This window comes from Nannospalax galili, unplaced genomic scaffold (genome assembly GCF_000622305.1).
Source record: "Nannospalax galili isolate Female #2095 unplaced genomic scaffold, S.galili_v1.0 scaffold586, whole genome shotgun sequence".
Classification (NCBI taxonomy): Eukaryota; Metazoa; Chordata; class Mammalia; order Rodentia; family Spalacidae; genus Nannospalax; species Nannospalax galili.
Genome location: NW_008355363.1, coordinates 4,910,200 through 4,924,570, shown reverse-complemented (window position 1 = coordinate 4,924,570; position 14,371 = coordinate 4,910,200). Strand labels below are relative to the sequence as shown.

The 14,371-nt window shown below is 35.3% G+C and overlaps 1 protein-coding gene across 1 annotated transcript in view; it reads right to left on the bottom strand.

Moving 5' to 3' along the window:
* Positions 1-2,196: 2,196 nt before the first annotated feature.
* Positions 2,197-14,371, bottom strand: part of LOC103749606 (protein FAM133A) — a 38,907-nt gene continuing 26,732 nt past the window's right edge. The window contains exon 3 of the mRNA XM_008852465.1: positions 2,197-3,170. Within this exon, the coding sequence (XP_008850687.1) occupies positions 2,321-3,067 (747 nt within the window). The 5' untranslated portion in view covers positions 3,068-3,170 and the 3' untranslated portion in view covers positions 2,197-2,320. The remainder of the gene's footprint in view (positions 3,171-14,371) is intronic.

Genomic DNA, 14,371 nt, shown 5'->3' with positions numbered 1-14,371 from the left:
CATTATTTTATGTAAATATTGAATCAGATATTTTAGAGTTCTCTTTTCTATTTAGATTAGGCTAGGTGATACAACAATTTTAAAAAATACTCAAGATCTAAGTGACTTAACACATAACAATTTATTTTTTACTCTCAAAAAATCCCATTGCAAGTTAATCAGTTTTCCAGGCAAAATCCTTCTAAAGTGTAACAAAAAGATACAGCTTGCATCTTCCATGAAGATTGGCCTTTGCTTTCAGGTTATGGTTGAAGGTAAAGAGAGAGCTGAAGAGACATGCAGAATTTGCCATTGCTCCAGTATGGAAATGACACATCACTTCTGTTTACAGTCCCTCTGACAGAAGTAGTCAAAAGGATCACCCAACTACAATGAGCTGGGAAGTGAATGGGAGCACAGAGATATAGGGTGATCTGAAAATGGCTTTGCCATATTATACAAATAATATAACTTTTAGAAAACATTTAATGAACAATCTTGAAAACTCTATATGGGTACAAAATACTTCTTAAATGTAATAGTTTTATCAGCATATATTATAATATTATATATATATATGTATATTGAGAAACAGTTAAATTTCTGAAGCTCCCAGGAGAGCAATCATGGAATTACTAAAATACTCCAAGAATCACACTGAGAGAACCTAATATTACCACTGTAACACTTTTTTTTTTTGGTCGCTATGTAGACCAGACTGGCCTTGAACTCACTGTGATCCACCTGCCTCTTTGTCCCAAGTGCTGGGCTTAAGGGCGTGCACCACCACTCCAAGTACAACCATTATAATTTTACTTGTGATTCAAAGAATCTGAAAAGAAATCAGGTATTTGAAAACAAGAACTATTGAGCCTCTCTCACCATGCCAAAATCGCTTGCAACATGACATTGCAATTAGTTTATCTTCTGTAATAGGTGTTTTTTGAAACACAAGTTTACTACTCTAATATATAAAAATGCAAAATAAGAATATTTTTCAACTCATTTTTAACAATAGTGGTGAAAACTAATCAGCAACAGACACAAGGCACCGGATCTTAGTAAAATATGGACACAGATAAATCATGTTATTATCGCCTAAATTTAAATTCTATTTTAGTTCAATACTAATGTTCAAGATAACAAACTTTTAAACAAAATACTAAGGTTTTGGCAGTAATAACAAGACACACAGCATACTAGAGGTCTGGCACTCAACTTGCTTATAGTAAAACAGCTTCAATATGAAGGCAGTACAATTTCTTAAAGACCTTCTTTTTACATGCAAAATATTTTGGCAAATGTGCAGTTTAAACATGGTAATGAAATGAAATTAATACCCAAAGATTAAGATAAAATAAACTTAAACTTTTTATATTAGCCATAAATCATATTAAAAAGGATTACCACTTGTTATAAAGAATATCGCTGCATAACTAAATCAACAGTATAAAATGTGCAAAAATTCACTATCTATGAATAAAAAGAAATCAGGGTCTATTTAAAATGACTCCATGTCAAAAACACCAAAGTTACCTTAAATCCTGTAATATTCTAATGCTAATTAGTATTTAGTTCTGTAGAGTGAATAGTGCTGAAGTGGAGGTAAATGTCATAGCTTTGAAGACTTATGCTGTACACTGCTTTCTTGTTCACTTGAAGCAGTATACAACAACATTCCAGAATTTCACTAACAAAAAAAATGGCTGCTGAACTGGCAAAAATAGGATGTGTAAGGATCAAAGGCACACTATTCAGCTAGCCAGAGTAGCACACACTCCCCCCTCCCACTCCCTGCTGCGAGCCCTTTCCCCATGTAAACAAAAATTTCTTGAAAAAAAATGTAATCCAACCAAACACATCTACAAAAGGAAAGATTTTTGAAACAATGTGAAGTCTTCACTTCAAAACTATAATTGTCACCTATATTGTCAACTATAATTGTCAGGATATTCCTGATTATACTGTAAAGATGTGTATAAATGACATATATTTAACTTTAGATACATTTTTGGTCAAAACTATTTGTTACCTAAAACATTTCATTTTAACTCCAAACATTTTAACCACGAGTAAGACAACAGAGCTTTATTTCCCAGAGGAATATACCTATTGGGCATAAAGACAAACAAACAAAACCCTATATTTAAACTGCAGGCAACAAATATGGCCCTTTCTGGCACAGTGGTATTTGACTGGCAATGCAAAGTCCAGGAATAAATCTAACAACACCGGGAATCTCATGCAGTTTGGTAAATATGCCCTAGCTTTCACAGTTGAAGTTTCTTTTAGACTTTTCTTCATTTTAAATAGAGAAAGCCTGTTTTTTTTCCCCGTGCTGTTAAACTGATTTATGACTTGAGCTAGACTTCTTCTTCTTCTTCTTCTTACTATGTTTCTTGTGATGTTTCTTCTTCTTCTTTTTCACTTTTTCCATGTTTTTATCTTGCTCTTCATGCTTTCTTTTCTTTTTTGCCTGTACCTCCTCATCATAATCTGATTCTAATGAGGATTCCGATGAAGATGGCTTATCCTCAGGACAAACCTTCTTTCTTTTTCTGCTGCAGCTTTTGGTGTATTTTTCTTTCTCAGCTTCATCTTTTGACTTCTTTTTCTTTGGGGGTAACACGTTGCCCTGTGATTCCAATTCACACATGGAGCTTTCTGATGATTTGTGTGAACGGTTCTTCTTTCTCTTCCTCTTTTTCTCTTGTTTCTTGGGCTCAACCTCAGAATCTGAGGAACTGCTTGAAGAATCAGAGCTTGGTGAAGATGTACTCTGACAAGATTTCTTCTTTTTCTTTTTCTTTCTTTCTTTTCTTTTGGATGATCTTACTTTTCCACATAATACTTTCTCTCTGCTTTTCTCAAGCTCATCCTTCCAATTTTGATTCATTTTTTCTTCAAATTCAGCCAATGCCTTGGAGCCTTTCTTTTTGTTCTCTAATTGCTTCTTCACTTCTTCCCAGGTGGGCCTTGGTCGATTCAGATAATCTTGTATTGTTGGACCTGCAGACTGACTGGCACCCCTCCATCTGGCCATTGCTATAGGATTCATGTAGGCCACCCGGTTATCCCGTTTCCCCATGGTGTCAGGTGTTTCTCAGAACGGACTATCACTTGCCAAGGAGAACAAGGTTTGGGAAGCTTCTTGAAATCCTCATCTGCTGGTGTTCCAAGCAGTCTCCATTCTGTGGTAGAAGAAAATGGAAAAAATATAGAAGACTTTTAACATAAGAAAAAATGATATATAAACTTTTTTTGTTATGATCATTGTGGAAGAGGAAACAGAAAAATTGTAGGAGTTAGAGTTAGGAGGAACACCAGAGTAAAACAGAATCTTTTGGACATGAAAGGACTATGTCACTTATGAACTCACAGCAGCTGAGGTTAAACAAGGCCTGTACAAGATCAAGCTGGTCAACAATCCACCATGGGGAAAGGTGGGGCTCAAGAGCTCCCACCCCTAATTGAGAAGCTATTGATAGCTGATAACTTCTGGGAGAAAGAAAGCCAGTTTTCTTTTCCTTTTTTTTGGGGGGGGTCTTTTTGAAACAGGGTCTCTCTGTAGCCCCCGCTGTCCTGGAACTCACTATGTAGACCAGGCTGGCCTTGAACTCACAGAGATCTGCCAGTTTTCTTTAAGGGTACCATCCCTAGTAAATTCACCATGCTCCAATGGATGTCCCCATACCCATAAGTATATGGGCAGCACGAATAGGACTTGGTCAGTTATCAAAAAAAAGAGGATAAGAAGTTGGGAGGGCTGAAGAGTTGAAAGCTTGATCCGGTAGTTGATAGGAGGAAAAAGGTAAGGTAAATGTGATCAAAATACATTGATTGAAATTCTCAAATAATTAATACAAATATTTTAAAAGAAATTTCTAAAAATCTTCTATTTTAGAAACAAATTTTATGCACATTTAAGATTTTTTTTCTTATTAGAGACACTGTTATACCTCATGTAAGCTTCTGACAGGAATTAGAAGTATTTAATAACTATTTTCCTTTTTATGTACCATTACTAGATTGGGCCCTTGAAAGCCCAATAATTCCTCTCATTCCACTCACTTATTCTCAAGTATATCTTTATCAACTTTCTCCAGGCCATTATCACCTCACATTTGGATTTTAATCCTTAGTATCTATTAAGTGTATATTACCAAGGACTGCTTCATTGCTTTGCAATTGATTTGTCCAATCCCTAGCCTAAGCCTATGAAATTGATCCCATTATTACTCCTGTTTCCAGACAGAGAAATTTAAGGTTAGAGAATTTGAGTATAACCCACACAAAGTAACAGAGCTAAAATATAGTACTACCAAGTACTACCAAGATTTAGTACCAATGTAGTACTACCAAGATTTAAACCAAGATTTCATTTCAAACCCTATGTATGTAACACATTATATTTCTCTCTTATGTCAACTTCAGATTGGTAGGCCTAATTCTACTCTTTCTCCATACCATTCCAAGCCCACAGTAATCAGAGGGATCATGAAATAAACTTAGAAGCTTTACGTTTTATGAGAATTCAATAAAAATTTATTAAAGTATTAAATTATTTGAATTGTGTCTCTTTCTTACTTTCATCTAGTCACTAACTCTTCTCAATTCTCTTGGTTCATGAAGCATGCTAATCTCCAAACTTGGCCAATGTAGCTAGTTTTATACATCTTTCAGGTCTTGGTTTAGATATCAATTTCTCAGAAAGAAAAGATTTAAGATTAATTATATAAAATTCCTTATTTTATGAGATGCACAGGTCAAACACCAATAATTTCATATGCCCAAAGTAATAAAGAAGTAGCTTGCTTATGTATATATTTCATCATTAACACCTATATCTCAGTACATTCCTTCCTTAATTTATCAGATGTACTAAACTGATAATCATGTTAGAATTTATTTGTGCATGTGTGTCCATTCAAACCTAAGGCCAAGAGGAGTAAACACCATGCTTAGCTTATTGCCCATGGTATTTCCAGTATATAACATAATCTGGCTGATACTAATACTCAGTAAATATTTGTTAAGTTATAAACAAACCTAAGATTTGATACCTGGATGGCTATCTGTGTGAGATGGATATTCAGAGAGGGATTCCTGGCCCTTGTATTTTTTTGATTTTCTGAGATAGGACCACCCTATGCAGCCCTGGTTGGCCTGGTATTCCCAATGTAGACCAGGCTGGAATTTAAAACATAGACCAGCCTGGCCAAAAACTCACAGAAATTCACATTCTTCTGCCTCCCAAGTTCTGAAAATAAAGGTGCTTGTCACCATGCAAGGGAAGAGCTAGTCATTTTATTGTGCAGGAATTTTGAAGGATACAAAATTCATCTGAGAAATAAAGGCAAGGCATTTCAAAAGGAAGAAACATTGTGTGGAAAAAAAAATCACAAGACTGTAATTTGAAAGATTACCGTGCAATTAGTGATGGTGGAGCCTAAAGGGCAAGAAGGTAGGGTTGGACATAAAGATGCATATGGAATAAGAATCTGGCCCAATTGGGTCATTTAAAAATCTTAGATTTTGTTCTGTCCTTGATAAGAAATCAAATGACATCTTGTAAACAAAAGAGAATTATAACCAGACACTTCACAGATTATTCGGTCAAGTTCTATCTTCACTCTTGGTTCTTTAAATCAACCTATCATATCTACTCAACACAATTCTGACATTATAAACATGTCAGTGACTGAATGATAGTTTCCTGTGTTTGATTTGCTATGTTCAGGATCTTCTTCCACTTTAGTTCTCTCCAGCTCCTCTTAGGTATTTCTGTCCCTTTCGTTCTTACTTCTACCCAAAAGACCCATCAAACATTACTGTCTTTTTAAATTACCCACCAGGTGCCCATAAGCACTTTAGTTTATATTCCATTTGATGGTTCTTTCTGTTACTTGACAAGTAAAACAATTCATTCTAATTTTAGTTATTTGAGATTTAGTCTTGATATTAGCTAGAAAGTAGGAAAATGCCAGTTCACAAGGGACTTGGATCTCTGCTAAGAAGGTTACAATTATTCAGTTGGGAATAAAAGGAAGTTAATGAGGAGATACTATTTCAAGCAGGAGAGTGATATAGTCATATTTGCGTCTTTAAGAGACAATTTTAATGGAATGAAAACTGGATTAGAATCACGTGAAACTGAAGGCAGTGAAATGATTTACACATCCATGCATGCAAGCATGAAATAATTCAATAAACAGTGATCCTATAAATGAAAATGCAAAAATATTCATGATATATTGAAGACTATTCTACTGCATTAGTGAATATTTTGACATAAGAAAGAGAGGAGAGAAAGAATTAAGGGCATGATTCTGGGTTGTCACATTAAACCATCCCATTGACCAGGTCATTATTCTCCTGCTTCAGGACAAGCTCCATTTGCCCTGCTCCAGGGCTCACATCCACTATACACTATATAGAATGAGTTAGAACAGTTTACTCTGTCCCTATCAGCTAGCCTTGGGCCTATGGCCCTTTACTCAGCTTGAGAATGCCAGACTAGGTAGTGTGGAACCATTACATCCCTCAAATAAGATAGAAAAAAAAAATCAAAAGGGAAAACTTAGAGCACAGACTAATTATTCACATCTGATGAGATAGTAACCAAGTTACATCAACAATAAGAACAGTACCAGACTTCAACTCAACAATGGCAGGATAGAATTTCATATCAGATACACAATCAACATCAACAACAACAACAACAACAAATCCGTATACCCAGGTCACAACACAAAACACACAAAATATGAATAACTAACACAATATGTTCCCAGAAAATCTTAACCAGTTCTACAGAAGTGTTATACAATAACAACTACCCAGCAGAATGCTAAGACACAGAATTTAAAGGATCAAAAACATAAAGAATTCAACAACTTTAAAGACAAACACTCAAAGAACTCTAAGAGGATAGGCATCAACTCCTGATTACACTTAAGAAAATCAAATATACAGCTGAATAAATCAAGAAGACAATTTAGGTTTTGAAATTGAGTTCGGCAAAAAAAACATAGAAATACTGAAGAAAACCCATGCTGAAATGAAGATGGAACTGAAACACTCAATAAGCCAATTTGAAATGACTAAAGAAAGCATCACAAAAATAATGACTCAAATGGAAAACAGAATAATAAGGCTGGGTGATAAAGTTGAAGAATTGGACCACTCAAGCAAAGAGTATGAATTTAAAAAACAAACCACATGAATGAAATATGCAGGAAAAGTGGGACACCATAAAAAGATCTACACCTCACAGGCATAGAGGAAGGAGAAGAATTTCAGGTCAATGGCATTAACCAGATCCTCAACAGGATCATAGGAGAAAACTTCCTCAAATTAATCAAAGACATACTTACAAAGATACAAGAAGCACACAGAACATCAAAGGGTAAGATCTTCTGAAGAGAAAGTCAACTTAAGACAGGGCATAGCTGATGGAAGCTGCGTGCCAATGACAGGTAAGGCTTTGCTCTAACAGAGGACAACCTAAGACAGGCACGGTCCTTCTGTTCTGGATATAACGTGATCTGGCATTATAAAAAATAAAGAAAGGGGAATTGTGAAGGCCTGAGTTCTGATCTGAAGTAAACTCAGAGCTGGAATGGGACACCTCAGTTCCCGGGGAACTTGGATATTCTTCTGCAGTTATTCTTATCATGAGAATGACTGTTCCTTGAACCCTATTAAACGTACCTAAGTAAGCTTGTATAACAAAGCTGCATAGCTAATAAAGTTATAAGTAAAGAACAGAATGTTTGATAAGCACGGAAGGACAGATACGATTCCAAAAAGGGCGGAGCCCTGGGAACACAAAGGTACTGCAAATATCATAAAGGTACTGTAAACATCATGATGAGATAATTTGGCTTGAGAAGAACATTTTCTCTTCCTCTTGTTGTACTATAAATAAGGTTGCTTCTTAGAATAAAGCATGCACTGCTTCATACTCCTCTGCATCCCCTGCATCCTGATTTCTCCTCCACCTATACCTCAGAGTTCCCAAGCCCATCAGGCTTGAATTGTGGTCACTGAACTGTAACACCTTCCCCCAGTGACATGCTTCCTCCAGCAATGCCACACTTTCTAAAGCCTCCCAAAACAGTGCACCAACTGGGGACAAACTTTCCAAATACTTGGAGCCTATAGTTGACTATTGCTGAAGACAGGACACTTCAGACATAGGATTTGGAGCAATCCATTTGGAACTGACCTGGAAACCTCTTCCTGAAAGTTAGCTCTCATACTATCAGAGGATGCTATGGCAGCTGCCAAGAGAGAAATCCAATCAATGATCCTACCCAGCTGTAAAGCCTTATAAATACAACGACTGTCCCAGGAAACTATGTCTATTGATGCTGTAGTGGTGTTTCTATTTGGGGTGTTATCAGCTGCTATCTAATTTGACTTAATGCCTGCTTAATGGAAGGAAAGGCATGTATACTATTGTAAACATAGTCAAACACACATGACTAGAGAGGTCATAGATCCTACAGAAAAACATCTTTTGTCACATCCCTTGAACAAAATATTTTCCTACTGTCTTATAATGTTTATCCTTATTTACCAACAAGTGTACTTTTTACTCCTCATGAAAAAAAGCTCCTTTTTGCAACAGATGGATACTATTATAGAGCTCCACAACTTGTCAAACACAGAGATTATCTATGAGGCACAAGGCCCTAAGAAATATATCTACAATGCAACCTCTACACCTAAAGCTAAGGGAACATTGCAGAAGGGGGCAGAAATAATAATATTAATGCTCCTCTAAACTATCATTAGCAAAGCTTCCTCATGAAACAGATGGTGATTAATCCAGAATGTTACAACTGGAAAATGTGCAGAGCATAGAAGACAGTATGGGAAGCACACTTGTATTAAATCTCTGTGACTCTTGTCTCAGGGACCATTGTGCAGATAAGGTATGAGTCTAAACATGATGAAGATGTATGAAATCTGCAAAAAAATTCAATAAATATGATAAATTGAAAAAAATCATATCATTGATGAATAGAACAAATGGAAAGGACTTTGGTCAAAGCCTCTAAGTTATATTTTTAACTCATGATATCTGATGTGTTTGTGAGATAGCTTAATGCTTTGCATGTAGAAAATATGATGTATTGGTACTGCTACATGGGAAGTAATCAAATAGATATAATATTAGCAGTCACTGAAAAATGACAAAAATCATGAAAGTGTCTTGCATGAGGACTTCAAATTTAAAGTTTGAGCCAAGAAGTCAACATCTATCTATAATAACTTTTATAAAATTAGCTACTCTATAAAGACTAAACATGTATCAGAAAATAATTGAAATGTCACAAAAGCAAAAGCAAAAATTTTAGTCAAGACAATAATCCTCATAGCTATGTAATGTTTATACTTTCTACAGTAATCAAGTATTATCTTTACCTTTGAAAAATTCAGAAGAAGAAAGAAAAGATGTCATAAACAGCAATATGAAATGCAGCAGATGATCAAGTGAATTTACATATAAAAATATACATTATAATCAGCTATTAGAAGTCACTAGTAATCTTTGCTAATGTAATTTCAATTAAGCAGTAAGAGAAGCAAGATGACAGTGGCAAGAGGAGAAAATATAGAGTACATAGATTCATTAGAGAAGAAAAGAAAGTATCGAAAGGACAAATATGGCACATTTTCTTTTATTTGTGGGGCCTCGATTTTAGAGTTATATAAATCACATAGTTATATAAAATAAGATGACATGAAAGTACAAGCAAAACAGTCATGGAATAAATGTAGCTATCAGGAATGGGAAAGGTGAAAAAGGAGAGGATAGAAATCAATCTAGGTACATGGACAAATATGTTCAAAGTACCTTATATATTTGTGTAAAGTGGTCTTATGTAATCCATTAAAATCATTGTTAATGTAAATGAATCAACGAAAGTAATATAATGAATGGCTCAATGTTAAAGATTATTTTTCTCCTTTGTCTTACAATAAAAAAGAATTTAGCATATTCAGAGGGTGTTTAGAACACAGCTTCTTTATGGAGAACCTTTAATGAATGTGAGAGTCATAGTAAAAAGGTTCTGGACATACAGTGAGCCAATTTTAATTCAAAATTAAATATATAATGAATCTAAAGTATTTCTAGCCATGCTTGTCTCTTTTATATTGTACAATTTGCCCACAGCCTTTGTTCAGAACACACAATATGCAGACTTTGCACCGCACATACCAGCATGCCATGCAATGCCAACGAATAGTACCTGAAACAACTCAGCTCTGATATTATTGTGCATTATGAATTTTAGTGGATTTTGCTCTACAGACATATTTTCAGACTTTATAGAAACATAATGATTTAATCATGGTAAATAAAGACTATTAATAACTTCATATCATCATTCCTCATTGTGTATCAAATTAGTTTATCTTTTGTATTGCATTAGAATTTTGATTTTAAAAGCTATTTGAGTTACTGACTTGAGTTTCACAAAAAATTATGAAATTAATTTTTGGCTTGGAATTAAGGCACAATTTCCAATAATTATTGAAATGGCTAAATATATTTCTGCTAATGTGTCCTAATATTTATATTAAATGCTATTCTGAGAACTGACTACTGTAAAATCAAAATGCCAATCAACTCTGAAAAATGTTGAAGATACTGCTTGCCCTGCAATATCAAACAGTCAGTCAAAGTTCACTTATTTCTGCAAAAATAAATCAGCATAACCATCTCATTACCATGCAAATTTCCTTACATTTATAAGAAATGGTAAAATTATATCTATATCAAAATTTTTAATGTAATTTTCTTTATAATTTATTATCAATAAATGTTTAATTTGTATTATATATTATTTAAAGTCATGTAAATATTTATTGAGTAGGCATCTCCAGTAGAAAATTTTTGAAGAGCATTGGTCTAGAAGAAGAAAGGACGAAGCAACTAGGTTTGATGAGGGTAGGTAAGATAGAGAATAATTGACACACAAAGTCAAATTTGTAATAGAAAAGCAATGGTCATGGTAGAGCACACTTGTAATCCTAACATTTGGAGGTAGGTTCTGGAACATCAGCAGTTCAAGTTCAGCTTGAACCACATAAGGAATTTCAAGACCATGACACTGACTTAAAAAAGGAATAGAATCCGATGCACAGGCTGAGTACATTTTTTCTTGTAAGAATAGAAGGGAAATACAAAGAAAGTATATGGGAGATTAGTGGGAGATAACTATGTTTTACATATATATGAATATATACACCATAGACATTGTTTTCTCTTTCTAAGAAAAGACATCATAGGATATTGTGAGACCACTGTTAAATTTGAAAATACAAACAGAGGATAAAGAGAAACAGCATTGACATCAAGCAAAACTGTGAAATATGTGAGAGGTCTTTGGACTAGAGAATAAGTGTACTCCTTTCCTAGAAGATAAAGCAAAGGCAATAAAGAGGAAAGGTAACATTAACTCTTGCTCATATATGATATTTTATATGCATTTTTTTCTTATTTAGTTATTTGACAACTTCATAAATGTATTCTTGTTACTTTTGCCACCTCTCCCTATCTCCCTCTACCCCTATGAAGTCTTCTCCCTTCCTACCTAGCTGTCCCTTTCACAGATTCTTGACTTTGAGTTTTGTTGTGTGACCCACTTAGTTTAACCATGGTCATCTTTGTAACCAACAGATTGGGACTCTCCATTGGAGCCTGGTAGGGTCACCAGTGGGTAGAAAACTGAAGGCAATGATCCCTCCTATTCGTAAATCTTTCCATAGGAAATAGTTCAGCAGTGAGGGGCAGGGCCACTCAGTCCCTCTTCCATTTTCCATCGTTGCATGTCTGTTGATGTGTGCATTTTTATGCAGATCCCATGTAGTCATCTGTAGTTGCTGAGGATTTGTGATTACAGTGCCTGTGTATTGCCAAGAAGATGGAATTGTGCAGTCCTTAACATATATTCTGGCTCTTACAGTCTGTCCACCATTTCTTCCCTACTGTTTGCCCAGCTTTGGAAGGGACAGTGTAAAAGTGTTCATTAGTGGTGAGCACTCAACTGTCACTTATTGTATGCATGTTTTGCTGGAATAATTCTTTCCCATCATTAGAATTCATTTGGAAAGAGCACATTCTTTAGATCTGAAAGTGGAAACTGTCTATGGGTATAAGCATACATATTTAGAAGTCTTACACAACATTCAAAAATGTACTGTGGCTGGGGCTGGAGAGAAGGCTTAGCGGTTTAAGAGCACTGACTGCTCTTACAGAGGACCGGGATTCGATTCCCAGCACCCATATGGTGGCTAACAACCATCTGTAACTCCAATCCTGGGGGAATTTGATGCCTCCTTCTGACCTCCATGGGCAGTGCACTTACACACATGCAGGCAATGCACTCATACACTTAAAATAAATATAATAAATAAAATATTTTTTAAAATGTACTGTGGCTTACCTTGCCATTTTTATTATAAAGCACAGAACACTATTTTTTCATTGCTTCATATAAGTCCTTTCTGATCATTTAATATGTGTCAAATCCTATGCTATATACCATGGAGACAGTGGTCTACTAAAAGTAATAGTCATTACACAAATATTGAGCAAATGAAGATAGACTGTATTTGTCACTGAAAAATGGAAAAAAAATGAAAAGGATGCTATGATAAGTATAATGAGAGTTCCAATTCAGAAGATGTGTTGGGTAGCTTAAGTTGTAACGTTGACACACTTGGGAAGACAGAACCTCAATTTGGAATTTTTTTTAATGAAATTGGCCTGTGGACATGTGTTTTAGGTCCTTTATTGATTTCTGAGTGATGGGAGAGTACCCAGCACACTGTAGGTAGTTCCAAACTCTGAACAAGTCATCCTTGGTTGTATAAGAAAGCAAGCTGAGCAGAGGCCAGAGCAAGCCAACCCACACTATCCCTCTGTAGTCTGTGTTTCAGTTCCTGCCTCCAGGTTCTTGTCCTGGGTTCCTGCCCCGACTTCCCTCAATGATGAACTGGTAATGGGACATGTAAGCAGAATAAACCCTTTCTTCCCCATATTGGCTTTGGACAGAGTGTTTTATCACAGCAAAAGAAAGCTAACTAGGGCAGATGAGGTGGTCAAATCTGAGAAACTGATATATAATGTAAAATCTGATAGATAATTCTGTGCTAGCCAGATAAATAGAATGGTAGTAAAAAAAAAAGAGAGATAACTGACTCAAAATTTTAAGCAGAAAGAACATGTATAATAAAACCCTGAGGTAAAAACAGAAAAGCTGAATACAATGCAAAATATTCCTATTAGTATACTGTAATAAACTAATTCGTCCTAAATTCTTCTTCTTACAAGTGAATATACATTTGTCAGTGAACATGTTCAGGTAGAACTCTCTATTAAACTAAGCTTATAAAATTCATATTTTAAAATTTCTCACTGTAGTTCCTACTGCAAAGATCACTAAAGCTAGTTATTAGACCTCTAGTTTATAAATTTTCACTGAATTTTCAGTGATATATGTATAACTGTTCATGAATTCATGAATTCTCATAGACTCATGCACTTAAAGATGGTAGTCAATATCTCTGAAGTTTGAGTCTTAAGAATTCAACTCTTTTGAAATGGGTAGGAGACCCCAGTCTTAGCTGATCACTACTTGGTAAGGAAGAGTTGATATTCTTTAAGGGAGTAACACTATATTGGTTGACCAGGCTCCAGTGGATGATCTTATACCAAGGAACATCTGGGTACACAAACCTGATTTGAAAGACCTTAGCATATATGACAGAATGCATGAAATCTGGTGGGCAGGCTATGGGGGTTCAAACAGTGGAGGAGGTCTAAATATGATTATGGTGTCTGAGGGGCTGGAGAGATGGCTCAGAGGTTGGCATTGGCTGGTCTTGCAGAGGGTCCAGGTTCAATTCCCAGCACCTATGTAGCAGCTAACAACCATCTGTAACTCCAGTTCCAGGGGATTCAACACCCTCTTCTTACCTCTGCATGGGTATTGTATGACACAGGTACACTTACATACAGGCAGGCAATACAATCATACACAGAGAATGAAATAAATTAAATATTGTTTAATAAGATGTATTGTATGAAGTATCCAAATTTCTATAAAAATATATATTGAGGGAAGCTAACAACCATCTGTAACTCCAGTTCCAGGGGATTCAACACCCTCTTCTTACCTCTGCATGGGTATTGTATGACACAGGTACACTTACATACAGGCAGGCAATACAATCATACACAGAGAATGAAATAAATTAAATATTGTTTAATAAGATGTATTGTATGAAGTATCCAAATTTCTATAAAAATATATATTGAGGGAAAAAGGGGGTTCTTTTAGTTAGCTCCCTATTGTGGCCAGATACTAAT